Source organism: Trichechus manatus, unplaced genomic scaffold (assembly GCF_000243295.1).
Source record: "Trichechus manatus latirostris isolate Lorelei unplaced genomic scaffold, TriManLat1.0 scaffold00023, whole genome shotgun sequence".
Classification (NCBI taxonomy): Eukaryota; Metazoa; Chordata; class Mammalia; order Sirenia; family Trichechidae; genus Trichechus; species Trichechus manatus.
The window spans coordinates 16,101,421-16,128,973 of record NW_004443959.1 but is presented as its reverse complement, the minus strand read 5'-3'; the positions used below and the strand labels follow the sequence as shown (position 1 = coordinate 16,128,973).

The 27,553-nt window shown below is 38.7% G+C and overlaps 1 protein-coding gene and 1 pseudogene across 1 annotated transcript in view; one reads left to right on the top strand and one right to left on the bottom strand.

Moving 5' to 3' along the window:
• The window catches only part of DCDC2C (doublecortin domain containing 2C), a 146,983-nt gene extending 140,172 nt beyond the window's left edge, over positions 1 to 6,811 (top strand). The window contains exons 10-11 of the mRNA XM_023728231.1: positions 5,034 to 5,112; positions 6,060 to 6,811. Of these exons, the coding sequence (XP_023583999.1) occupies positions 5,034 to 5,112; positions 6,060 to 6,811 (831 nt within the window). The remainder of the gene's footprint in view (positions 1 to 5,033; positions 5,113 to 6,059) is intronic.
• Positions 6,812 to 8,449: 1,638 nt separating this feature from the next.
• Positions 8,450 to 8,957, bottom strand: LOC101360742 (coiled-coil domain-containing protein 90B, mitochondrial pseudogene; annotated as a pseudogene).
• Positions 8,958 to 27,553: the final 18,596 nt, after the last annotated feature.

The following is a 27,553-nucleotide window of genomic DNA, read 5'->3' as shown; positions in this document are numbered from 1 at the left end:
GCAGGTCTTATATTAAAATCTCATGGTATGCAAACCTTTTGGCCAGCTTATTAATATCTGGATTTTTTTTCTTAAAGCAGCTTTCAAGAACTTCAGCAAGAATAAAAAAATGGTTCCATTTCCTGGTAAGAGAGTATTTCTATATTATCATTTATGGGACACTTATGTATGATATAATACAAGTGACGGTTATGTGCTCAATTATTTGTCCATCTGTGAGTTGCCCCTTTGAAAAATACCAGCAATAGGATCCCTTTCTTCATTGCCCTTGCACTACGTACCCACCAGCCTTTTCCTTTCAGGCAGTCATCCCTGGGTATTATTTGACTTTGTAAGACACTGCACGTTCAGACTATGCCTCAGCCCCCTAAGCCACGTTCTGGACGGTACCATTTCCCAGCCAGTTGACAAATGAAGGTTTTGATGTGCCATCTGGTTGCACTATCTGTCAGTCAGCAGTTCAGTTCAGTTTAGGCAGACTTTTCTTTGTTCAAGTATGCAATAATTTTAATATTTCACTGCATTTACCCTTACAATATTATAAAAAAGAAGTGGAGAAGAGAAAAACAAAGCTGCTGAAACTTGTGATAAGAAGTATAGGTTTCAGGCAAGAGACTTTGGACAAATATGAAAATCGTTAGGCTCACTGCAAGTGGTCAATCTTCAGGCATATTCTGATGCTCATTGGACCGTAGGTTCAGCTCTGAGAAGAAGCAATATAGAACATGTAACAATGCGGGAAATAGCTCATTGAAGATTGTGTTTAAGAGGCAAGGTGAATTCAGAGATGTCCTAAAATGTAAATATATACTATATATTTTGTATGTTATTTTAATATATTATTAATATATATCAATATATTTAATTCTATCTTTAATTTCGTACATTCTAACTTAATATGTGTTTAGGACTGTTTTGTGCATGAAACTAAAGAACCACTGGTTCATTCATTACTTATTCCTTTATTCTTTCATTTATCAAATATTTCCTGAGTACTTTCCCTGTACTAGACTGAGGTGGGCACTGGAGAAGCAAAGATGAGTAAGACATGCTCTCTGCCCTCAAGTTGCTCCCAGTCTAGTGGGGGAGACACACTTCCCAGAGAATCACACTGGGTGCTGCACAGGAATACGTGGGAGGGCACTCAGCTGGCGAGGGAGTAGGGGAGCCGTCCGGGTAATTTAGGGAATTTGCAAGGGGCAATCTGTAGTACTCACAGCCTCTGCCTTTCACTTGGCATATAGTCATATACCTTGTGACAGTTTTTAGTTTTTCTTCTTTAACCCCCCCTTTTGTTTTGTCCGTCAAGCTTTTATGTGAAAGTGAGTATTATGTTCAGTGTGCTTTCACACACGTGACCAAGCTTACACAGCACCATAACCCATGCTTCCTAAAGATCCATATTATTATCCCTATTTTCCAAGAAATAAATAACTGAAACCCAGAAAGGAAACGTGACTCGTCCAAGATTATTCTGCGAGCAGGTAGAGGAGCCAGGACTAACACTGTCTTCATTCAATCATTCTATAAAAACAAAGAGTATTAAACTGCTAACTCTGTACCAGGTTCTAGACTGAAGGCAGAGGAATAAACCTTGAATTAGACATATAAATAAGACTCAGTTTGCTATTTGCAAGAAGCTCATGTCTGTTGGGGCTGGGGGCTCAGATGTATAAACAAGAAAGTCAAGTATAACACGCTGAGGGCTAAAGTAGAGGTAGGTAGTGGATACCTTGGAAATATACAAAAGGGAGAATGATTGACTTTGTCTGGGCTTAGAGAGGCTGCAAGAATTTCTAGAAAATGTTATGGAGAGGATTGTTACAATGAACCCCGAAGGATTAGTAGACATTTACCAGGTAGACACTGAAGAGAAGAGGCTGCTGGGCGAAGGGATCTACATGTGAAAATGCAGGGAGCAATGAAGTATGATGCATTCGGGAAGGTGCAAATAGTTTGATGTAGTTGGAACAAAAAGTGAATGCCAGGGAATAGTGTGAGATGAAGATAGAAATATAGATAAGGTTCAGCTCTTGAAGTCCTTTATATCAGCTAGAGTAGGCTAAGCTAAAAGCGGTAGTGAAAAGATCAATCACCAAACTCAGTGGCTTTACACAGTAAATGTTTATTTCTTGTTCGCACAAAACCTGTGGTTGAGCTGGAAGCTTTCCTAGGTGGCTTCTCTCTAAGTGGTGACTCAAGGATTCTTGATCTCGTGACACGATCATCTTCATGGTCTCCAAATTTGTCACAGGAGGGGGAATGGGTGAGAAGAGGAAGTTGCATCAGGTACTTATCCACCTCAGTGCAGAAGGGACACATCATTTCTGTTCACAGTTCATTGGTCCACACTAGTCATTTGGCCCCACCTGGATGCAAGACCGCTGGGAAACACAGTTTTTGGAACTCTACACTATGGAAGGAACCCTAGTGGCACAGTGGTTAAGAGCTCGGCTGCTGACCGAAAGGTTGGCAGTTCAAATCCACCAGCCGCTCCTTGGAAACCCTATGGGACAGTTCTACTCTGTCCAGTAGTGTCACTATGAGTTAGAATCAACAAGATGGCAATGGGTGTGCTGGTGCTCCACTATGGAAAAGGAACAGAAATCTTTGGTAGTCAGCTAACTATTTCTGCCATGCCCTTGTTTGTCATTCTGTGGATTTTTGTCTTTATCCTGTCGTTGTTAGGTGCCTTTGAGTCAGTTATGACTCACAGCAACCGTATGTACAACAGAATGAAACACTGCCCAGTCCCACACCGTCCTCATGATTTTGCTATGCTTGAGCTCATTGTTGAAGCCACTGTGTCAATCCATCACGTTGAGGGTCTTCCTCTCCTTCACCGATCCTCCACTTTACCAAGCATGATGTCCTTCTCCAGGGACTGGTCCCTCCTGATAATATGTCCAAAATATGTGAGACGAAGTCTCACCATCCTCACTTCTAAGGAGTATTCTGGCTGTACTTCTTCTAAGATAGATTGCTTCATTCTTTTGGTAGTCCATGGTATATTCAACATTCTTTGCCAACACCATAACTCAAAGGCATCAATTCTTCTTTGGTCTTCTTTATTCACTGCCCACCTTTTGCATGCATACGAGGCAATTGGAAACACCTTAGTCCTTAAAATGACATCTTTTTTTAACATTTTAAAGGATTTTTTGTGGCAGATTTGCCCAGTGAAATTCGTCATTTGATTTTTTGACTGCTGCTTCTGTGAGTGTTGATTGTGGATCCAAGTAAAATGAAATCCTTGCCAACTTCAATCTTTTCTCCAATTATCATAATGTTGCATATTGGTCCAGTTGTGGGGATTTTTGTTTTCTTTATGTTGAAGTGGAATCCATGTTGAAGACTGTAGTCTTTGATTTTCATCAGTAAGTGCTTCGAGTCCTCTTCACTTTCAGCAAGCAAGATTGTGTCATCTGCATAATTATTTGCTCAGCATACAGATTGAATAAATATGATGGGGAAGGATTCAACCCTGAAACACATCTTTCTTGACTTTCAACCATGCAGTATCCCCCTGTTCTGTTCAAATGACTGCCTGTTGATCTAGATACAGGTTCCTCATGAGCACAATTAAGTGTTCTGGAATTCTCGTTCTTTGCAATGTTATCCATAATTTGTTATGATCCACACAGTTGAATGCCTTCACATAGTCAATAAAACACAGGTAAACATTTTTCTGGTATTCTCTGCTTTCAGCAAGGATCCATCTGCCATTAGCAATGATAACCCTCATTCCACACCCTCTTCTGAGTTTGGCTTGAATTTCTGGCAGTTTCCTGTCGATGTACTGCTGCAACCGGTTTTGAATACTCTTCAGCATTATTTTACTTGATGTTAATGATATTGTTTGATAATTTCCGCATTTGGTTGGATCACCTTTCTTTGGAATAGGCATAAATATGGATCTCTTCCAGTTGGTTGGCCAGGTAGCTATCTTCCAAATTTCTTAGCATAGACGAGTGAACACCTCCAGCACTGCATTCATTTGTTGAAACATCTCAATTGGTATTCTGTCAATTCCTGGACTTTGTTTTTTGCCAATGCCTTCAGTGAAGCTTGGACTTCTTCCTTCAGTACCATTTGTTCTTGATCATATGCTACTTCCTGAAATGGTTGAACGTTGACCGATTATTTTTGGTACAGTGACTCTGTGTATTCCTTCCACCTTCTCTTGATGTTTCCTGTATTGTTCAGTATTTGGCTCATGGAATCTTTCACTATTATGACTTGAGGCTTGAATTTTTTATTCAGTTCTTTCAGCTTGAGAAATGCTGAGCATGTTCTTCCCTTTTGGTTTTCTATCTCCAGGTCTTTGCATATGTTATTATAATACTTTACTTTGTCTTCTCCAGCCACCCTTTGAAATCTTCTGTTCAGCTCTTTTACTTCATCATTTTTTCTGTTCACTTTAGCTACTCAGCGTTCAAGAGCAAGTTTCAGAGTCTCTTCTGACATCCATTTTGGTCTTTTCTTTCTTTCCTGTCTTTTTTAATGACCTCTTGCTTTCTTCATGTATGAAGTCATTGATGTCATTCCCCAACTCGTCTGGTCTTCAGTCATTAGTGTTCAGTCTGTCAAGTCTATTATTCTTGAGACAGTCTCAAAATTCAAGTGGGATATACTCAAGGTTGTACTTTGGCTCTTGCAGACTTGTTCTGATTTTTTTCAGCTTCAGTTTGAACTTATGTATGAGCAATTGATGGTCTGTTCCATAGTCGGCCCCTGGTCTTGTTCTGACTGATGATATTGAGCTCTTCCATCATCTCTTTCTTCCGATGTAGTCGATTTGATTCCTATGTATTCCATCCAGTGAGGTCTATGTGTATAGTTGTCGTTTATGTTGTTGAAAAAAGGTATTTGCTGTGAATAAATTATTGGTCTTGTAAAATTCTATCGTTCAATCTCCGGCATCGTTTCTATCACCAAGGCCATATTTTCCAACTACCGAACCTTCTTGTTTCCAACTTTCAAATTCCAATCACCAGTAATTATTAATGCATCCTGATTGCATTATCCTGTAGGTAATGTTAAAGCAGGGGGATGATGTGATCGAATTCATGTTTTTAAAAAATCACCCAGATAGCAGGGGGAAAGGGAAAAGTAAGAGCACTATGTGATACTCACAGTAGTCTAGCTATTGAAAGGTGAAGGACTGGACCCAGGCTGTGGGGAATAGATAGGAAATAATAGATTTTTGGGAGTAGAACAAATTGATTGGAGTTGGCCACAAAATTGATATGAGTGGCAAGGATGAAATTGAGGTTGAGGTTTCTGGATTGGAGTTTGGGTATTTCAGAAATACCTGAAAACAAGAGAAATAACAGGTTTTAGAGGGAAGGTAACATTTAAACACGCTGAGTTTAAAATACGTAAGTCAATCTCTCAGGTAATGTGAAGCTTCTAGCTGATGATGTCTTTACACATTTTATTTTAAATAGCTTTGTTTTCAGTTTTTAGGAGTGTTCTTGCAATTAATTACCAAATGGCATTTGTCACTGTAGGAATAGATGGTATAGTAACATGCAGCTTGGCCAGTGAAAGATTAATAAGTACATGACACTTTTTCTGAGCTCTGTAGGTTATTTTTCATGTGTTGACGTCTATTCTAGAGAACACTGGCTCTGGATTCTTCTGTACTCTGATTTCTTTCTTTTAAATTTTACTAAAAGTACTTTCCCTACTTCAGTGACTAACAGAAAAATTCAGAGTCCAATTTTTAAACAACTAAAGCATTATATCTGTTTCATTAATATTTGTAACATATTTTCTATTCTTGCTTCTCTGATACTATCCTATCCTATTTTTTTAATAATTACTTGAGATTGTATTTCTAAATGAGAGTAAAAGTGATAATGTATGTAAAAGCATATTGTAACTACAGTACACTATGTAAAAATTATTACTGTTTAATATTATTTCTGTCACTATTAGTTACATAGCAGCCACATTTGGTGTATTTAACTTGGTTTAGATGGCTTTATGTTTATTGGTGATTTTGTTTTATTTTGTTTACTGAAAACAAGAAAAAGAACCATATGACATTCTAGAGGAAAAAAAATCACACGAACTACTAGAAACTCCAGTAAAAGTAGAAGCCCAAAGAAAACCACCACTGGAACAACAATTACAAGAACAGTCATCACCAAGACAACAAGAACAAATACCTGAGAAAGAAGAATCCCTTGGACAGTCATCACCGAGACTATCATCTCAAGAACAAATACGTGAGAAGCAGGAATCCCTTGAACAGTCATCACTGAGACAATCATCTCAAGAACAAATACCCAAGAAACAGGAATCCATTGAACCACCATCACCGAGACAATCATCTCAAAAACAAATACCTGAGAGACAGGAATCTCTTGAACAGTCACTACCAGAGCAACAAGCCCAAGAAGAAGCACCTGAGAAGCCAGAATCCCTTGAACAGTCATCACCAAGACAATCATCTCAAGAACAAATACCTGAGAAACAGAAATCCCTTGAACAGTTATCCCTGGGGCAGCAAGCCCAAGAACAAGTACCTGAGAGAGAAGAATCCCCTGAACAGCCATCACCAAGTCAATCACGTCAAGAACAAATACCTGAGAAACAGGAATTCCTTGAACAGTCATTGCCGAGACAACCATCTGAAGAACAAATATCTGAGAAACGGGAATCTCTTGAACAGTTACTACCAGAGCAACAAGCCCAAGAACAAGTACCTGAGAAGCAAGAACCCCTTGAACAGTCATCACCAGAGCAACTATCTCAAGAACAGATGCCTCAGGAACAACAAACCCAAGAACAATTATCATGAAACCAAATAATCAACCATGTTGTGAAGGACAACAGTCCGAAGCTAGAAAGGATGATAAGGCAAATGAAAATAAAATTAGACATTTTTTTTCACATTATGCTGAAGAGGTATGGCAGTAGATTATTAAAAATCTTGAATTTCATATTTTGGTTGCCAAATTTTTTAAAAAAATGATTAAGACTAAATTCATCTGAAATTTCCTCCTCTGTTCCCTGAAGGAGCCCTGGTGGTACAGTGGTTAAGCGCTGGGCTGCTAACAGAAAGGTCAAACCCACCAGCCAATCCTCAGGAAAAAGCTGTGGCAGTCGACTTCCGTGAAGATTTACAGCCTTGGAAACCCTATGAGGCAGTTCTGCTCTGTCCTACAGGGTTGCTGTAAGTCAGAACTGACTCAACAGCAGTGGGTTTGTTTTGTTTGTTTCCTGAATGTAAAGGTGGGAGGGGACGAGCATGGCCAGTGAGATTTAGTGTATAATTCATATGGCCCAGACCTTCCCTTCCTCTTCACACACCAAACAATGCCTGGTATTTCAGAGTGATTCGGCCACCCTGAAAATAGTATGTATATTTACATAGTTACCTGTAATTTATTTTTCTTATTTAAAAGTGAATTAAGGCATCTTAGAACAATTATACATATTATGTGTATATATATGTGTGTGTGTATATATATGCCATATGTATGTACGACATATGCCGTATGTATGTTTGTGTGTCCATGGAATAGTATATTTTTGGTGGTTTAGATAATGGACTCTGAGGTCAAACTACAAAGGTGTGGCTTCCCCATTTATTCAGTGTGTGAATTAAGTCTGCCTGAGCTTACTCACCCATAAATTGGGACCAGTGATAATACCTATCTCATAGGTTGTTGAGATAATTTAAAAAGATAATACATCCTGTGAAGCATTTAGAACAGTACTGGGCTCATGGAAAGCACTAAAAAACAATGTTATCTTTTATTGTTATTTTATTTTGGCTCTTGTCTTTTTTGTTATTACATGAAAGAAGACAAGCAGATTATTCTATCCAGAGCCTCTGCTTAGATGATTACTGCATTTGAGTCTAGAGTTTACTCTGCGCTTCTCAACTGCCAGAACAAAAATGGAAACATTACGGATTTTACGATTGTCAGAGTCTAGTTAACGATCAAATCAGTTCTTCACCACCTTTTTTTTTTAAAAAAAACTTTGGTATAATAATCCTTTATTTCATACGAAAATGTAATTGTGCAACAGTTATTAGGAAAGTTGAATACTACGTGGAGTATGTGGGCTTAGGAGTAGTTTTCAAATCTGTAGCACAAACCAAAGAAATCCTATATGATTTACACAGTTGTTCAAGCAAACACAAGCAAACTTCGGTTCTGTTTCTATAAACTATCAAAAAGAGGACAAAAAATCCTTCTGACTTAAATCAATCAGATTTTGACCAGCAGCTTTTCAACATCACAAAATAAAAAATAGAAATAGATCTTTCTATTGTAAAACAGTTCTCAGTCCACAGTGCTTTGAATAATCTTGTTAGAGCAAGTTGTTGCTGCCACTGCCAATGCTCCCTGCCGAGGCAACGGATTCATGGAATAGTGTTCCAAGAAGTCGAAAGCAGCAGCAGTGGGAGCATAATACTGTAGTTTTTTTATTCCCAGAGTCTATAAGATCCCAAGGCTATTGCGAGGTAAGTAAACACTGAGGCTGCTAGATAACGAGTTGTCTCCAGTCTGTTAGAGTCCATCAGTGTTTTTAAGGAAGCAATTCCAGTGTCAGTTTTATTACTGGTCTCTGAAACAACTCTTTTGGTTTGGATATCCTTTTTGGTACATCCTGTGGTCGCTTCCATAAGTTTCTTTTCTTGATCTGTAAACATATTTGTTACTCTGCTCCTTTCTAGGTTAATGTCCAGCTTATTATCTGCTGTGATTCGACTGGTTTCATTTATCAGTGGCTGTTTAACTTGGTCTAATTCAATTTTCATGTTCTTGTTCTCTGCTCTCAGATTTGCAAATTCACTTTTCTCTAGGATGACCATTTCTTTCCTAATAGAATCCAAATGAGCCATTAGCTGTTGTACTGTTATTTCCTGTTGAGCTTGAGTGACCATTTCCTTATGATAGTATCAGGCTGACATTCGATAAACTGCTTAAGGCTGATACAGATCGCTTCTGCTTGTGCTTTGTCAAAGCCATGAGTTTCCAAGTCCTGAACTAATGCATGAGTATCAAAAGTTAATTTCCTTTGCTCTAAAGGAGTTACGTCGGCTCACATGACATCATATCCTTCCTTGGTTGTGGTGGTTTAGAAGTCTTTCTGCAGGGCTGGCTGTGGTGGGTGGTGGTGGGAAGGGAAAAATCAGTAGCCCCTGCTGCCTTCACAGCCCGGGAACTAACTATAAAACCCAGCAACTCCTCATGGCCCCAGTTCCCCTGCTGGCGGAAGGAGGCCACCGTCTGTTAATCAGCTATACAGTGTTGCATATGAAAGGTTAAAGAAAAACTATTCTTTCATGATATTTATAGTTTCTTAACTCATTGTCATGGATCCCTGGTGGTACAGTGGTCAAGAGCTCTACTGCCAACCAAAAGGTCAGCAGTTCAAATCCACCAGCCCCTCTTTGGAAACCCTATGGGGCAGTTCTACTCTGTCCTAGAGAGTTGCTATGAGTCAGAATCGACTCAACAGCAACGGGTTTGGTTTCTTTTTTAGTTTATTGTTAGACTTGACTATATAGCATTTGTTAAATTTAAGGAGAAAATACATAGTCAAGTGCGGATCATCTCCATCATCATTAGCTTTCTTTAGGTAATTAATTCTGGTAGAGAGTCCAAGGAGCCCTGGTGGTGTGGTGGTTAAGCACTCGGCTGCTAACCAAAAGGTCTGTGGTTTGAACCCACCGGTCACTCTGTGGGAGAAAGATGTGGCAGTCTGCCTCTGTAAAGATTACAGCCTTGGAAACCCTATGGGATAGTTCTGCTCTGTCCTAAAGGGTCGCTATGAGTCCGAATCGACTTGACGGCAACAGGTTTGGTTTTTTGGTTTTGGTAGAGAGTCTACTTTGATTTAGCTGCAGGCTTAGTACGTATTTTGGTTTTTGAAATAGAACTTTGCAACTGCACTTTCCATTCCTTCTTGCCTGTGACTTCACTTCTGGTTATCCTAGAGCCTATAGTTCCGACAAGCATGTGACTGTGGAAGAGAATGGATTACGGGTAAGAGAAACAGAGTTCTAGTCCCGATTCCACCTTTTGTTGGCCATACGGTGCTGAGCAATTTACTCATCCTCACTGATAATTACTTTCCTTTTCTGAAAAATGAGAATGATAATAGAATCACAGACCATTAGAACTGGAAGCAAATGTAGAGATCATGAAGTTGACAGCAGACATTGTACATTTGACCAGTAGTGAGTCACGTAGCTTGTCTGAAGTCACGTGTGACCTATGGCTTGTGGGTAGCACGGGGAATGAACTTGAACTCATGCTTTTTCTTCTTCTTCCTTCTCTCTCTCTCTTCCTTTATAAAAAATGTATTCTGGATTCACTATAATATCCATCCTGCCTTAGTATAAGGTTGTTGTGTGAATCAATGAAATAAAAATTTAAGCACTCTGAGATTCATGGTACTGTGGTGTCTTGCGTGTTGCTATGACACTGGAAGCTATGCCCCCAGTATTTCAAATACCAGTAGTATCACCTATGGTGGACAGGCTTCAGCGGAGCTTCCGGACTCGGATGGACTAGGAAGAAAGGCTTGGAAATGTACTTCTGAAAATCTACCAATGAAAATCTAATGGATCATAACAGAGTATTTTCTGATAGAGCGCTGGAACATGAGCCCAAACGTACTGAAGATCATGACGATGGTGCAGGTCTGCCTGGTTAGTGTTTCATTCATAGGGACGCAATGAGTTGGAGTCAACTCCATGGCAACTTACAACAATACTGGTGTAAGATAGATTCATTTTATTTTAATAGATACATAAATATTAGTTTATTTTAAAACATTGCATCTATATGACATCTATGTTTGGAGACCAGTTTTATTAAAAAAAGAAAAAACTTAAAACCTCATGATCCAGAGTGGTCTGGGCATCAGGTGGATGGAGTAAATAACTCTTCAAGAGAGTTATTCAGTGTTGAACAAAAAATGCAGGTTCAAACAATATCCTGATGTCTTAGTACATTTAAAACTGGAGGTGGCGGTGGTTGGAGGGGGTCGAAGATGGAAGGGGCGGCAAGGATATTTTTAGATAAGCTGAAACAAAACTATCACTAACGCTGAAGAAAAGTTAATTTCAAAATAAATTCTTAAAGTTGTGTTTTGCATGAATTGCCTGCTTGGCAGTGCGCTGTTGGCTGGATAAGCTGCGCTTAGCTCTCATGTCCTTGCTGCAGATCCTGGATTCCTGGCAGGCTGCTACCCATCTTGCTTTTCTCCCAAGAAATAAACCGATAATCGAAACTATAACAGGAATTCCAGTTCTTGTTAGAACTGGAAGTCAAATGCAGCTAGATCACAGCTTTAAGAAGTTTTTTTTTTCCCCAACCTGCTTTTCTATGTCTTTCAGATGGCCTGGGAGTGGAGCCCAATAAATTAAAAAAAAAAAAAAAAAAAAAGCACCTTTATATCTACTTGAAGTCAATTTTTCTTCAGTCATGGGTCATCCATTTTTAACAGCAAGAAAATCATGTCTGGGGTGAAATTAAAGCCCAAGCTCGGGTGTCTTCTCAAAAGTTGAAGATGGGGGTTTCCCAATTGAATTCCGTATTCTCCTGACTTCCTCTCTTGGTGATATTTCTTGTTAGCAAATATTTAAATGTGGTACTTCATAATTAAGCCTCACAAAGATCTTTCAGAAAACCAGAGGGATTTGAAATAACCCGTGTACATTTCCCCTGTCATTATTGCTTTTTTCCTTGGAATGTGTATTGGAAGGTATTGTTTCATTTTTTACAACTTGGAAGTTCTCACAAAGAGTTGTCTAGAACCTCCACTATATGAAGTTGAAAATATGAAAATATTTTACCTTTGGGATGATCAATTCAAAGTGAAAAGAAAAAAAATTCTGGAGTTAGCTGGGGAAGGGATTTTCCAAATTTCCTTACTTATATAAAGGCAGAAGTAATACCCATGAGGTTTCATTTAATTATACATATCCCAGGCTAACTGCAAAGAAGAACAGTTTTCTCTAAAAAAAACTTTAGTTTTAGCACATAATGTGTGCCATTAAAATGGCTCTGTTCAACCTCTGCACATGTGAAAGATTTCAGGATTGTCTTCAGGAGACACACGTATAGCTGTTATCTCGCCATTTTGTTTGCGTTCTAGTCATATCTAAAGAAGCTTCAGGCTCTTTACCTTTACACTGTGGTTAAAAAAAATAAAAAGTCTTGTGCTATTAACAATATTACACGTTAACAAAAGAGACTTAAATGTCTTCCTCTCCAAGATATTGAACGCTGTCAGCTTAAGAATTTAGATATATTTACTGTTACAGTTGTTGTCAGTTATCATTATTGGAATAGGCTCAGTAGTTTCAACATCTTATATATTTTTTTCTGATGCTTAAAAATGTTTTAGAAGTTGCTCAGTGTTATGGATTGAATTGTGTCCCCCCAAAATGTGTGTTGTAAATCCTAACCTCTACACCTGTCTTTATAATCCCATTTGGGAGTAGGTTGTCTTTGTTATGTTAATGAGACAGGATTAGTGTAGGGTGTTTCCTAAATCAATCTCTTTTGAGATATAAAAGAGATTAAATAAGCAAGAGAAAGAGGCAGAGATGGGGGAGGAGAGATGCCAAGCCACATGAAGATTACCCAGGAGCAGAAGCTCAGAAGAAACAAGGATCTTCTTCCAGAGCTAACAGAGAGAGAAAGCCTTCCCCTAGAGCCGGCACTCTGAATTGGACTTCTAGCCACCTAAACTTGGAGAAAAAGTATGTCTATTTCTTAAAGCCATCCACTTGTGGCATTTCTGTTATAGCAGCACTAGATAACTAAGACAGTCAGCACTTAAAATTCATCCTTATTTAACTCCAAACATCAATTTTCTAGATTCTTCTTAAAGTCATATTGCCTTGTGAAAATAGCCAGATTTTATTTGTTGTCTGGGCTCGTTTCCAAAATCTTTAAAGAATTATGATAGTTTACAATCCCACGTCCAGAAATTCTAAACCGAAACTAGTCTTTTATAAGAAGTTGAATGTGAATTTTTTTTTTTTATTTTCCTGTAGTTTCCTTTTTGTTGAAATTGCTCAGGTTGCTGTGCGAATTCCCAGAACCTCAATCAGTAATGCCACTGCTCAGGCACAGGTTGGAATGACTGCTTTAAGCACACCCACGGTCTCAAATACTTGGAAACATTTGAATGTTTTTATAACTTTAAAATGTATGAAAACCATTGTTTCTCTTTTAATAGGATAATACTGTGTGTCACTGTGTGTGTGTGTGTGTGTGTGTGTGTGTGTGTGTGTGTGGAAGATTGTTAAAAGAGGAAAGTACTTGTTTTTTGAACCTTGTTTTGTAAGTTTATTTTCCAGTCTTCCTAAAATATACTAACAAAAACTTGCAGAGAATTAGCTTTCTTTTTTGAGTTAAAAAAGTTCTCTGAGAAACATTAACATATATGTTTCTTCCTAAAATATCTTGTCTGTTGTTTTCTTCAATTTGATGAATGCCTCTTGTTATGGATTGAATTGTGCCCTCCAAAAATGTGTGTCAACTTGGCTACACCAGATTCCCAGTATTGTGTGATTGTCCACCATTTTGTCATCTGATGTGATTTTCCTATGTGTTGTAAATCCTACCTCTATGATCTTAATGAGACAGGATTAGAGGCAGTTATGTTAAAGAGGCAGGACTCAATCTACAAGATTAGGTTGTATTTTGAGTCAATTTCTTTTGAGATATTAAAGAGAGAAGAGAGCAGAGAGACAGGGAGGCCTCTTACCACCAAGAAAGCAGAGCTGGGAGCAGAGTGTGTCCTTTGGATTCAGGGTCCCTATGCTAAGAAGCTCCTAGACCAGGGGAAGATTGATGACAAGGACCTTCCCCCAGAGCCCACAGAGAGAGAAAGCCTTCTCCTGGAGCTGGCACCGTTAATTCGGACTTATAGCCTTCTAGACTGTGAGAGAATAAATTTCTCTTTATTAAAGCCATCCACTTGTGGTATTTCTGTTATAGCAGCACTAGGTAACTAAGACACCTCTACATATAGCTTTGGCCTGAATGTACACCTACAGTCATTGCACTGAAGCTGATCTCATCAAAACCAATGCACAGATTCCACACAGGCCCTTGAAGCTGGTGAATTATAAACCAGCTTGGATCTTTGGGTTTATGCTTCAGCAGGCATTAGGGATATTTAGGACTTTTTTTTTTCCTTTGAGTCATTTTCTTTATTCTTTTATGACCTTTTCTTTCTCAATGAAGGGCAGTTTGAAACATGTGAAACATTATTATTATCTTGAGACTCCTACCCAATGACCATTAGAAAGATTTCCTATTAGAAACATATGCTACAAATTGCCTACTTTTCCAAAGTGTTTATATCTGCAATATGTGACCCTCTTCCTTTAAGTTGCTTTATATGTTCTGCTAAGTACATCCGATTGGGTGTATCTGTTAAACAAATAGGAATACAAAAAATGTAAAACTATGTTGGTAAAAATTAAATTTTTTCATTATTTTCTGATTTTAGAAAATGATATACAGACTTTATATGTGAAATATAATAATTTCATTTTTGAGAATTGGTTTTATGACTAAGTTAATTAGGATGAGGTTGCTAAAAGTCATACTAAAAAAAAATCAAACCCGTTGCTGTCGAGTCGATTCCCACTCATAGAATATAGACTTTTTTTCTCTTGTAATTTTGTGTCCTGAGCAATGAACAGTTTCATTTTTGCCCTATGCCAACTTTTTGAAAATATAATGTGAATCAAAGTTCTAATGGGCATGAGCCTCCGTGGTGCCCCGTACAGTATTTTTGTATACTTAAGAAAAGAAAAACCAGCATGACCTACAAGAGTGCTGCACTCACAGAAGGCATGGTCCAGCAGTAGAGACAAATGAAGTAGCTGAGCCTTTCAAAAGCTGCAATCCAGATCCAATTTAGCTCAGTCTTTAAATGGGTTAAAATGATCAGCCCCCCACTCTTCTATAACAGAAAAGGGAGAATCCTCCTAGGAGGAAGAAAACATTGCCTGGAGCCTCTGTTGTTTTGTTTTGTTTTTTTAATACACAGTGTTCTGCATTCAATAAAAGATCACCAGGTATGAAAAGAGGCAGGATTATATAACTGAAAATCAAGAGACTAAACTGATAAGAAAAACACAGGTGATAACAGAGATCACACAAATGATGTAGAGATTGAAGTTAGTAGAAAATAAAATAATGCCTACCAATATATTCCAGAAAATAGAAGGAAAAGGTGGATAAAATAGATAAAAGATGGAGACTTTCACCAAATAAGGGCAATCTAAAAAAAAAGAATCAAATGGAAATGTTGGAACAGATGCATAACAATATCTGAAAATAACCCTATAGATGGAGTTAATAGCATATTAAACACAATTAAAAGCAGAATTAGTGAACTGGTGAACAGATCAGTAGAAAATTTTCAAACTCTAGAACAGAGGGAAAAAAGAATAGAAAATACACAAAAAAGGTCTAATGACTATGAAATTGGAGTCCCGGGAGGAGAGGAGAGAGAATATAGCAGAAGGGTAAATAGAAAACCTTCTGGAGATGTTATCCCTTTGTGGGTAACAGAGATACACGTCACCAGCTGCAGAGAAATATGGGGTTGAGGAAGAGTTTCGTTTTCCTGTGTTTTTTTTTTTTTTCCTTCCTTCCTTCCTTCTTTCTTTCTTGCTTTCTTTCTAATGGTTGATACTAGAACATGTTGTAGGCTATTAGAATGATTCAATAGAGAGGGTGAGATTGGCTGTCCTTAAGAAAGCCACAGGGATAAGATGTCAAAAAGAAAAATAAAAGCAGGGAGGTCTGTGTGGGCACATGAGCGTTACTTCTGTTAGAACAGGAAGGAATGTGATATTGATACAGACGCAGGCAGGTTTGTAGTTTTGATGGTGGTAATCTCTCTGGTTACTACTGTATTTGTTAATGAAGTATACAGTGAGGTCAGCATTTGACAGTGAAGAAGGACTGGGGATATAGGAAATTTTAAGAGAGCAAAAGGTATGCAACAGGCATTGTCTTAGGCTGGGTTCTCTAGAGGAGAAAACCAGTGAAGCACATATATATATATATATAAATATATAGAGAGAAAGTTTTATTTCAAGGAAATGGCCCACGCAGTTGTGGAGGCTGGAAAGTCCCAAATCCGAGGGTCATGCATCAGGCTGGAGGCTTCTCTTGACCCACATGGTTGCAGGGGCTGATGAACTCAAAATCGGCAGGTTAGAGGGCAGGCTGCTGGCTCATGGGGTTGCAGGAGGGGGGATATCCCAAAATTTGCAGGTCAGGTGGTAGGCTGTTGGCTCATGTCCCAAGAACTGGAGGTTAGAGGATGATGGGTTGGGTGCAGGATTGAGAGAGAGTGAGCTTTGCCAGAACATTCGTATATATTGGATGCAGCCTACACCCCAAGGAAATCCAACTGGCTGCTCACATTGGATCACAAAATGGAGGATGATTACATACTATTTGCCAAACCACTGAGAATCACGGCCTAGCCAAACTGACACACAACCTTAACCATCACAGGTATCTTAGAAGTGTAAAAATAAACTCACTAGGAAAATGGGTGGTGATGAGCATTGATTTAAAGTTTGGATCCCGAGATTAGAAAAAGAGAATACAAGGGAGAATAAGGACGACAATTCAAGTTGCAAGATGAGAGAGATTTCCTGATGAAAGTGTTTGCAATCATGAAAGGGGGAATTTGATATCATCAGACCTTAAGAAATACTTGGATATTGAAGGCCAAAATAGAGATTTCAAAAGATAAGATTAGGGAAAGGGGTTAGTTATAAGTTGTTATTATTATCCAGAAGAATGACTAGGGCCTAAAGAAATATAACAGAGGAATAAAGATGAGATTTAAGGGGTAAAATGGAATTATGTCCTTTAAAGGAGCCTAGATTCAAGAACCTCTGGAGAGGATACCCTTACAGCTGCTCGTAGGGATTCAGTAATAAGTACTGTTGGGCAACCATCCCTTAAAGATTTAGGATTATATAGGGGTAGATTTGAGAGGGGAAGACGGAGAAGGTAAGACTAGAATAAGCACTATTAGATAAATTGGAAATGACCCAATATTTTAGGCAGGGGAGCAGGTTTAGCATAGGCACGGAAAATGTGCGTGGCAGTTCATAGCCATAGGTCTTTAAGGTCTTTAAGGATAAGAACTACTCAAAGAGAGGCAGGCAGAATAATAACAGGTATCCTGGGGTAAATGGTGGATTACTGAGCAGATATTTCCTGGGTGGAATTAGACAACATACAGGGCTGAGAAGTATGAAATTTGTTTGAATAACAGATGCCTTGACAGGATCAAAACTCACCAATTTTATATCACTTACAGCGGGAGACCCCGAAAGACAAAATTTGTAGAACAATATTAAAAATAAAAAAAATCTGGGCCAGAAAGAAAGGAAAACCAGAGAAGTCACCCTGATCTAGCAGTTCCAGCTCTAATCAGGGTATACAAGGAAAGGCACGGAAGTACGCCAAGAGGAGACTTTGAAACATTCTGCAGAGCCCTCCTGAACTAAGTAGGGGAAACCAGAAGGAAAAGGAACAATGGAAACATCTGAAACTACATCTGCTACCCTTAAAGTTGCACAGGTTACCGAGGCTCAGAAAAAGGAAAACTTGCCCAGAGCTCTGGGGAAGAGCGCACGGTAGAGACGCTGATCTTCCTTAGGCCCTTAGGGAAACAGGCCTCCCTCACATAGACGGACGATATTTCTTCTTTTTTTTTTTTTTTTGGCTTTTTAAATAATTACTTTAATAAATTATTATTTTATTGTGTTTTAGGTGAAAGTTTACAGCGCAAATTAGTTTTTCATTAAAAAATTTTATACACAAATTCTTTTGTGTCATAAGTTACAATCCGTGCAATGTGTTGGCATTCTCCCCCTTTCCCTTTGTATCCTTGGTTCCCTGCGTCCATTCATCCAGTTTTTCTATCCCTTCCAGCCTTCTTGTCTTTGCTTTTGGGCAGGTGTTGCCCCGTTGGGCTCGAATACTTGGTTGAACCGAGAAGTATGTCCCTCAGGTGTGTTACTGTTTGTTTTACAAGGCTGTCTCATCTTTGCCTGAAAGCTGGACTTCGGGAGTGGCTTCGGTTCTGAGTTAGCAGGGTGCCTGGGGACCATAGTCTCAGGGATTTCTCCAGTCACCTTCAGACTAGTGAGTCTGGTCTTTTTTTCTGAGTTTGAATTTTCTACATTTTTCTCCTGCTCTGCGCAGGACCCTCTATCGTGATCCCTGTCAGAGTGGTTGGTGGTTTTAGCCGAGCACCATCTAGTTCTGGGCTCAGGCTGGTGCAGGTTATAGTTCATGTGGTCCATGAGTCACCCGGGGTAATATTTTCCTCGTGTCTTTGGTTTTCTTCATTCTCCTTTGCTCAGAACGTGCTAGGACCAATAGATGCATCTTGGATGGCCACTCGCAAGCGTTGAAGACCTCAGATGCTACTTAGACAATATTTCTAGTTCAGTAATCTGCTGAGACTGAGTCTTCATCTTAAACTGTGTAGGAACGATGGGAATACTGCTCTGGGAAGCAGTTTTCCTAGGCCCAAGTGATTTCAGTACAAGACTGTGGCAACAACCTGGCGAGTAAGGCTAAAGACGCTTTAGGTTAAAGCCATGGGGAATAAGGTTAAAGACACTTTGTTTGATGGTGGTCATGGTCATTTGGAAATGGTGGCTAGAGACACAGCGACCAACGCGGATGACTGGACCTGGGGCTAATGCAAGGCTACCAACTCTGCTTTGCAGTATGTAGAGGAATATGTGGGGGAATAACCACTCACAAGACAGTGGGGAGACTGTGTTATTGTCAATTCAGGACTGGCTTATCAGGAACACAAGAAAATAAGTGGAAATGAAGAGTTTTTAAGTATGTATTATGATAAGAAAGAAGGGAGTCTCAAGAAAGATGTAATGGCTGAGGATGCTGTCTTAATACGTTTTTAAACTTTGCACGAAAAAGCATCTCAAATGCCATTCTTTGAAGAAAGAAATATGCGTAGGTGGATTATTCCTTTCCAAATATGGTAAACATAGAGCCTCAATCTGTTTTTTTTTGTTGTTGTTGTATTAGCTTTATTGAGATATAGTTCACATACCACACAATCACCGTTTTAAAGTGTACAGTAGTTTTTAGTATATTCACAGTTATGCAGTCATTACCACGGTCAATTTTAGAACATTTTCATCATCCACAAAAGAAACTCCATACCCTTTAGCAGTCACCCCTCCCCACTTCCGCATCCCCTGCAGCCCTTGGTGACCACCAATCTAGTTTCTGTCTCTATAGATTTGCTACTATGGGTATTTCATATAAATCGAATCACGTAATATGTGATTTTTTATGACTGGCTTCTTTCACTTAGCATAATGTTTTCAAGCTTCATCCATGTTGTAGCATGTAGGAGTACTTTATTCTTTTGCACGGCTGAATAGTATTCCATTGTATGAATGTACCACATTTTGCTTATGCATTCATCTGTTGATGGACAGTTGAGTTTTCCACTTTTTGGATATTATGGATAATGTTGCTATGATCATCAATGTGAATGTTTTTGTGTGGACATATGCTTTCATTTCTTTTGGGCATATACCTAGGAGTGGAATTGCTAGATCATAAGGTAACTCTGTATTTAACTCTATGCCAAACTGTTTTCCAGAGTGGCTGCACCATTTTCATTCCTATCAGCAGTATATGTGGGTTCAGATTTCTCCACATCCTTGTCAACGCTTGTTACTGTCTTTCTCTTTCTACCATTGTGGTAAAATAAACATCACATAAAATTTACCATTAGTGACATTTAATACATTCACAATATTGTGCAACCAGCACTACTCTCTAGTTCCAGAATATTTTCATCACCCCAAAAGGAAACTTATACCTGTTAAGCAGTCATTCCCCATTTCCCCCTACCCCAAACCACTGGCAGCCACTAATCTGCTTTTTGTCTCTCTGGATTTGCTGACTCTGGATTTTTCATATAAATGGAATCATGTAATATGTGGCTGTTTGGTCTGGCTTCTATCACAGCATAATTTTTTCAAGGTTCATTCATGTTATAGCATGTATTAGTACTTCGTTCCTTTTTATGGCTGAATAATATTTCATAGTATGGATATAATGGAAGCTTGGTGACGCTATGTATAAGAGCTCACCTGCTAACAAAAGGTTGACAGTTCAAATCAACAAGCTGCTCCTTGGAAACTCTATGGAGCAGTTCTACTCTGTCCTATAGGGTCACTATGAGTCATAATTGACAGCAATGGGTTTAGTTTTTGGTATGGATATAACACCTTCTGTTTAACCATTCACAGTTGATGGATATTTGGGTTGTTTCTACTTTTTATGATTGTGAATACTGTGTTTTTAAGCAAATAACGTGCACCTTCTTCATTTGTTTGCCAACCACTCCCTCCCCCAGCAAGGTATTTTCATAAGCGCCTCTATACCAATATTTTTTACTTGTTTATTTGCTAGTTTACCCTTCATTTTCAAAGGATAGTTTTGATAGATATATGATTCTTGGCTTTCCATTTTTTCTTTCTTCATTTGAATGTGTCACCCCACTGCCTCCTTGCCTCCATAGTTTCTGATGATAAATGAGCTGTTAATCACATTGAGGACTCCTTATATATGATCAGTCACTTCTCTCTTACTGTTTCCAGGATTCTTCTTTGGTCGTTGGCTTTCCACAGTTTGACTATGATGTGTTTTGGTGTGGATCTCTTTGAGTTTATTCCTCTTGGAGTTTGTTGGCAGTGCCATAGAGGCATAATAGTGATACTTCTTTGGAAATCAGGTTTTGGAGGAGCTCCAGACGCATTCTGCATCTTCCAGTGGGGCTGCTATGCTGCTGGTTTTCATAGCTACCATAATTGGGAGGCTGTTTGTTTTCAAGGCTACTGCAGAACTGGAGAGAGGGAGATTGGAATACAGCAAGTTAAAATGCCACAAATCTTACTAAGATTGAGTTAGTTTTCTTGAATAAACACTTTTTGGATAGTTACATTCCTTTGATTAATTTACGGAGTTCTGAAAAATATGATTTTGACAATATTTGTTAGTGTTCTCATTACTTTTATGGAGGAGCAGTGTTTTGGATGTCCCTACTGTGCTATTCCAGAAGTGCTCCTCTCATAATATTCTTTTTTACTGTTGTACTTTAAGTGAAAAGTTACAATTTAAGTTAGTCTCTCATAAAAAAATTTATACACACATTGTTATGTGATCCTAATTGCTCTCCCTATATTGTGACAGCACGCTCCTTTCCACCCCGGATTTTCTGTGTCCATTCAACCAGCTTCTGACCCTCTCTGGCTTCTCATCTCACCTCCAGACAGGAGCTGCCCATTTAGTCTCTCATAATATTCTTGACATGGCGAATGGTGGAAAATGCAGGTTTCTTCAGTGCTGTGCCTGACATACACTTTAAAAAACAAACTTTATTTTATTTTTTGTTATTGTTGTTGAGAATATACACAGCAGAACATACACCAATTCAGTAATTTCTACATGTTCAATTCAGTGACACTGATTACATTCTTTGAGTTGTGCAACAATTCCCACCCTCCTTTTCTGAGTTATTTTTCTCCCATTAACATAAACTCACTGCCTCCTAAGTTTCCTATCTTATCTTTTGAGTTGCTGTTGTCAATTTGATTCCATATAGATAAATCTTAAAAGAGCATAATGCTCGAGGCAGACATTCTTTACTATTTAAGCTAAACTATTGTTCGGTTTCAAGAAGACTTCAGGGGATATTTTTGGTTTAAGGTTTAAAGATTATCTCAGGACAATAGTTTTAAGGGTTCATTCAACTTCCATGGCTCCAGAAATAAATAACTCTTCTTGGTACATAGTCATGTATGTCAACTGGATTCCTAAAATTATCTTTTTCTAATGTCCTTGGTATTTTTCTGAAAAATATATTTCAATATAGTCTTATTATTTTTAATTTTTCAAAAAATTTCCTGTGTTGTAGGGGAAGAAACGTCACAAAGTTTAGTAAAGTACAAAGAAAGTTTTATTTGGCATATATTCAAAAGGACAGAAGTGGGAAGTGGACAAGCATGCTGCCAGAGCTAGAATGTCTGCCCAAATCCAAAGACTATCACAGAATAGGCAAGAATGGGAAAACAGACAAGCATGCTGCCACAGCCATGTCTGCCCGAGTCCAAGGAATATCACAGAATCATCAGTATACATCAACATCACAAAATGGGTAGAATCATTGAAAGCGTCACTTTTTCACTGATTGGCTAGAAATTGTAATCTTACATTTTCAATCATCTTTCTTAACAATCATTGGTACGGGTTTCAGTTACGAAAGTCAGGAGGGTCTTCATTGGTCCAACAAATTCCTATTCACTAAATGCTAATAGAAAAAGATAAGAGTGGAAAGTCTTTTGTGTTCTGTTTGATGGGATTTATGTGAAAGTTTCCCTAAAAGATATTTTTCCAAGACTATCTTAGCTATTATCTTTATACCTCAGGGCCCAGTTGATGTATCCTTGTGAGTCCTTGTGAGTCCTTGTGAGCTCAGCTCCAGCTGGTCACATTCTGTATGCTCAAGGAGAGGGAATAGTAACTCCAATAGTATTTCCTAAATCACCTGTAATCTTCTTTGAAGTTGTATTTTGTGTTTAATAAATTTGAAATTTTGATACTTTCAATTGACTCTTCTATGGATACTCTTTTACTGATTGAGAAATACTCTCTCTGGGTGTGCTGAGGAGTGCTGGTGGCACGGTGATAAAGAGCTATGGCAAGCTACAGCTGCTAACCAAAGGGTCATCGGTTCAAGTACACTAGCTGTTTTCTTCGAAACCCTATGGAGCAGTTCTACTCTGTCCTATAGGGTCACTATGAGTTGGAATCGACTTGACAGCAATGGGTTTGGTTTTGGGTTTTTTGGTTTAGAGGTACTGAGGGACCCGGTAAGCTCAGAGCAAATTCTGTTAAATGTACGACATTCTCAATTCTATTTTTTAAATATTGAAACTGTGGCTATTTCAGTCAAATATTTTTGTAGGTATGGTTTTTGTGCCTTTAGTTAAGGTGTTTTTCTTTGAAAAATATTTTTATAAGACAAAACTCATCAAAGAAGTTGTTTCTACATATAATTCTTTTAAGTTTTGTCAGATTTATATGCTGTATAATCATAGAGCTTCTCCCTCTTATCCCTTTCTGGTACAAATACATATTTATCTCATTAAAAATAGGTGTGCCATAAAACATTTTTTTCTTAAAAATTGAAATATGTTCAAGCAAAATGATAGAATTTTAAAATTAAATCTTGTTCACTAGTCGATCTCTGATTTCTGTGTCTGCTGCTACTAGGCTCTGAACTTTCCTAACTCAATTTGTTGAACACCTTCATTTCTTTTGTAAGGATAAATTTTAGTGAACTCTTCCTTGCAAACTATCTTTCCAATAATTGCAATTAATCAAATTTTCATAAGTTGAACATTTTATTTGGTTCTTTTTTTTAGTAATTTGGTTGAAGCTTTATAGCTGAATTTGAACAAAATGCAACTAAAATTAATGAAAATTAAAGAAATGTTTAATCCATTGTAGAAGCCTGAGTTTGATTTACAGAATGGTTCTTCAAAGCTCAAATATTTCTGCAATGTGATTGATGATAGGAAATAAAGACAGAAAGAAGCTATCGCCATGCTGAAGTTGTTTTTTGTTTATAACAACCATATAATCACCAACGATTTGGAGTTCATGTGCTCTTTGGACATGTAAAAATATCCATTTTGACAATGACACATTCTGTTTTGGTTGGTAGAATGTTACATGTGTATCACAACCAATTCCAGCTACACTTTTGCTCCATACATTTCTTAATTTATTAAGAATATTATTATACTACAAGGCAGTAGTCCACTAAAATGTGGATTCATATGATCCCCACAAAACAAATAATTTTGTCTTTTGTACTGAACTTTCAAACTGAATTTACAACTGCATTCACACTAATGTCAGATCTTTTCAGCCCTCAACAGAATGAAAACATTTATCTTAAATTCATAAACTGGATGGAAAATTGAACCATTATTGGAATTAAATTGATTTTCTGTTTGAAATATATGAAGACACTGATATAAAGCTGGTATAAATGAACTCTTCGCTATATCTTTCTTCTGAAGCCAGCACATTAATAGGTATTGCTTCTCATTTTGTATATGCACCAGAATGTCGCAGCCCCTCACATGGGGCACCATCTGTCACAGCGGCAGCAAATGTCGGGGTGGTGGAGACAATAACCAATTCCACAACTCTTACAGAGAAGTGGGGCCAGGAGGGTCACTCTGAGGAGTTGAACCCCGGCTCTAGTCCCAGGAGTTTATTTATAGTCAATACAGCAAGCAGTGAAGCAAATAACAGAACAATGGGCTTTGGGTGAGTAACAATAAGTTTCCAGCAAGGGAGAAGGAATTTAGGTAAACAAGCCAATCAGTAACAGGACAATAGGTTTGGGAAAACAAGTCATGCTTAATCTCTTTCTTATTGCTGACAAGTCTCCAACATGTTGTATACAGCATAGAGGCCTGTGGGGGCTGCAGTTGTCAATAGTGCAGCCATGTTTAAATGACATATATCCCCACACCAGAAAGCTTGGAATGAGCAAATTAATTTAGAAAAGCAGTCATTTGATCTAAATGAAAAGGTAGAAGGTCTGATACATTGGTTAGTTTCCATTTGGTGTAGGGTATCCCTTTTGGGTTGAACTTAAGGGCCAGGACTCCTCATAGTCCAGTGGACAGACTACAAAGGTTACTGTCTTTCGGGTCAATATCCCTTTCATTGTTCAGTGACTGGGTCCAAAGTGGTACGGTTCTAAGCATGTCATCCTGCTGAAGATGCTGGTGTAAAAGGAGAACACTTTGCTTGGCCTTCCAGACCATGGAGGAGGTAGTGATTACGAGGATTCTATCCTATGACCCAGGTATTATGCAGTCTTTCCGCTTTGGCTGGTAGGAACGCAAGCTATTCCCAACCCTGTGTGAGCTTTGAGAATTATTCTGCCTATTAGGTTATGGTGGCTCTTTCCTCCAGTAATTATTTCTCATACACGTACAGATCAGTTCTTCACAAAGACTGTGCAGATATTGGAGCTTGTCCTCTGTTTAGATCCCTCCTCCTTGCTATTCTGGTCTGCAAAGTTCAGCTGCCCTTAGGTTAGCTTATCCCCTTACTTGGCCCCACCTGAACTCTAAATCTGATTACTCTTCCAGACTACCAGGGTCAGTTTGGTTTCTCCTTACCCACCCTGTAGCCTGAAAACTGCCTCCAGGCAGAAAGCTGAGACAATCCTTAGGCTCCACTTGTTTGTTTTCCTTCTCTTAGGAAGCACAGTCCTGTGATGCCTATTGGCCAATGGCCAATGTCTCAAACCTACTTCATATATTTTGTCTGGTTTTCTAGTTGTATAGTTCTACCTTGTCATATAGGGTCACTATGAGTCAGAATCTGCTCAACGGCACACAACCACAACCACAACAGCCAGCCAAGAGAGCAAATTGAGTCCCTGTTGTTCCATCTTGTCCTGAAACAGATGTCCTTCCTGGGTTTTGCCTTTTGATAGTTTTGAAGGGTTTGGTTTCTTGGTTGTAGGATTTTCCTATACAGAGATAAAACATTCTCTTGCCTTTTTCGTCTTTTTAGTAAGGGGCTGTTTGGGAGAAATGAAATAGGAAGTGGGGAGAGATTTTGCCAAGCAATGATAAATAATTATAGATTATGTAATTATTTTCCTTCCTGGGTGAGTTGAGTATTTTTTTTTTTTTTTTTTAATATATCAGGGCAAATGAGGGGAGGAAGTGGAAGAGCTGAGCAGATCCCCCTACGTGACCCCATCTTCTCTGGAGCCTGTTCAGCTCTTTGCATGCATCATGAGGTGACTGGGAGATACCCAGTCTAACTCAGAACAAGATTTTAATAACTCTGAAAACGGATGCCTTACAGGGACCTGATCAAACACTGAGGTTTGCACTCAAATCACAGAAGTCTGGTCAAATGGGTGCATGCATGCAGGCATGCACCCACACTTCCACACACCCGTTAGGAGAGTGAATCTCTATGAAATGGCATCATGCATACTGTGACCTATTACACAGACTAAACGTGACAGCCTTGATAATTCAAGATGAGCATTATGAAAACAAGTTACTGTGTCATGGGTTACAGAGAGAAAGGCCCAGCTTAGGTCTTTGGTCTCCTGATTTTTTTTTAGCTTGAGTTCTTTTCTGCCCTGTAAGCTATCTCTTTTTATTACCTACACTGAGCCTGTCCAAGCACTTCTTCACTCTGTAATTGACTGCTTTCAATCACCTACGGATTAGGAAAAAGAGCCTTGGTGGCGCAGTGGTTAAAGCCCTTGGCTTCCAACCTAAAGACTCGCAGTGTGAACCCACCAGCAGCTCCATGGGGAAAAGATGTGGCCGCCTGCTTTCCTAAAGATTTACAGCCTTGGAAACCCTATGGAGCAGTGGGTTTATGGATTAGAAACAGGGTAACAAAACTTACTTTAAAAAAAACCAAACCCGTTGCCGTCGAGTCGATTCAGACTCATAGTGACCCTATAGGACAGAGTAGAACTGCCGCATAGAGTTTCCAAGGCTTGGTGGATTCGAACTGCCAACCTTTTGGTTAGCAGCCATAGCTTTTAACCACTAGTTCTTAACCAGTACATCACCAGAGTTTTCAAATCTTTTTTACGCCAAACCCATTGCTGTAGAGTTGACCCCAACCCATAGCGACCCTACAGGACAGAGCAGAGCCACCCCATAGGTTTTCCAAGGAGCAGCTGGTAGATTCGAACTGCCAACCCTTTGGTTAGCTGCCTAGCTGCCAACCCATACGACACCAGGGCTCCCAAACTTACTATATGGACATGCAAATTAAGAGTGTAGGAGACCATAGGTGGAGGCAAGTAGGCTCTCATTTGTGGATAATGCATGAATTTGAAATACTGAGTTTGTGCAGGCTGCTCCAGCTGCTGAGACCTCTTCTTACTTGGACCATCTTGGATGACTCCAGGCTGGGAAGGGAAGTTATAATTCTATCTTGAATTCTAAAGTAGGCATCATATAAACCCTACTTCACTTACATTCCAGTCAGCTCCCTTTAGTTGGTTCCCTGGTAATTTTCTAGAGTCCTTCTGCTGCTGTCCATAAAGTGCTTTTTTTTTTTTTTTAATGAAATATTAACATGGAAATGGAGTTCAGAAACAAGATGGATGTAAGTTATATTTGGAGATGGCTTATTGGCCATCAGAATAGCAATTATCACAAAGATTATGGGATGCTTTTAAGCAGTATCTCTGCTTATTATTCATTAGGTATCTCTAGAATAATTCACTGTTAGTGACTTGGCTAAACAATTGAAAAGAAAATCAAGAGAAAGCCCAGCCTTAAATGCATATCACAGACTCATTTTATGCTTTGTTTGTCCGTTAACTAATCTTTTCCACCTTAAATGCTTGAATAAAACACTTAGAAAGGAATATGAGA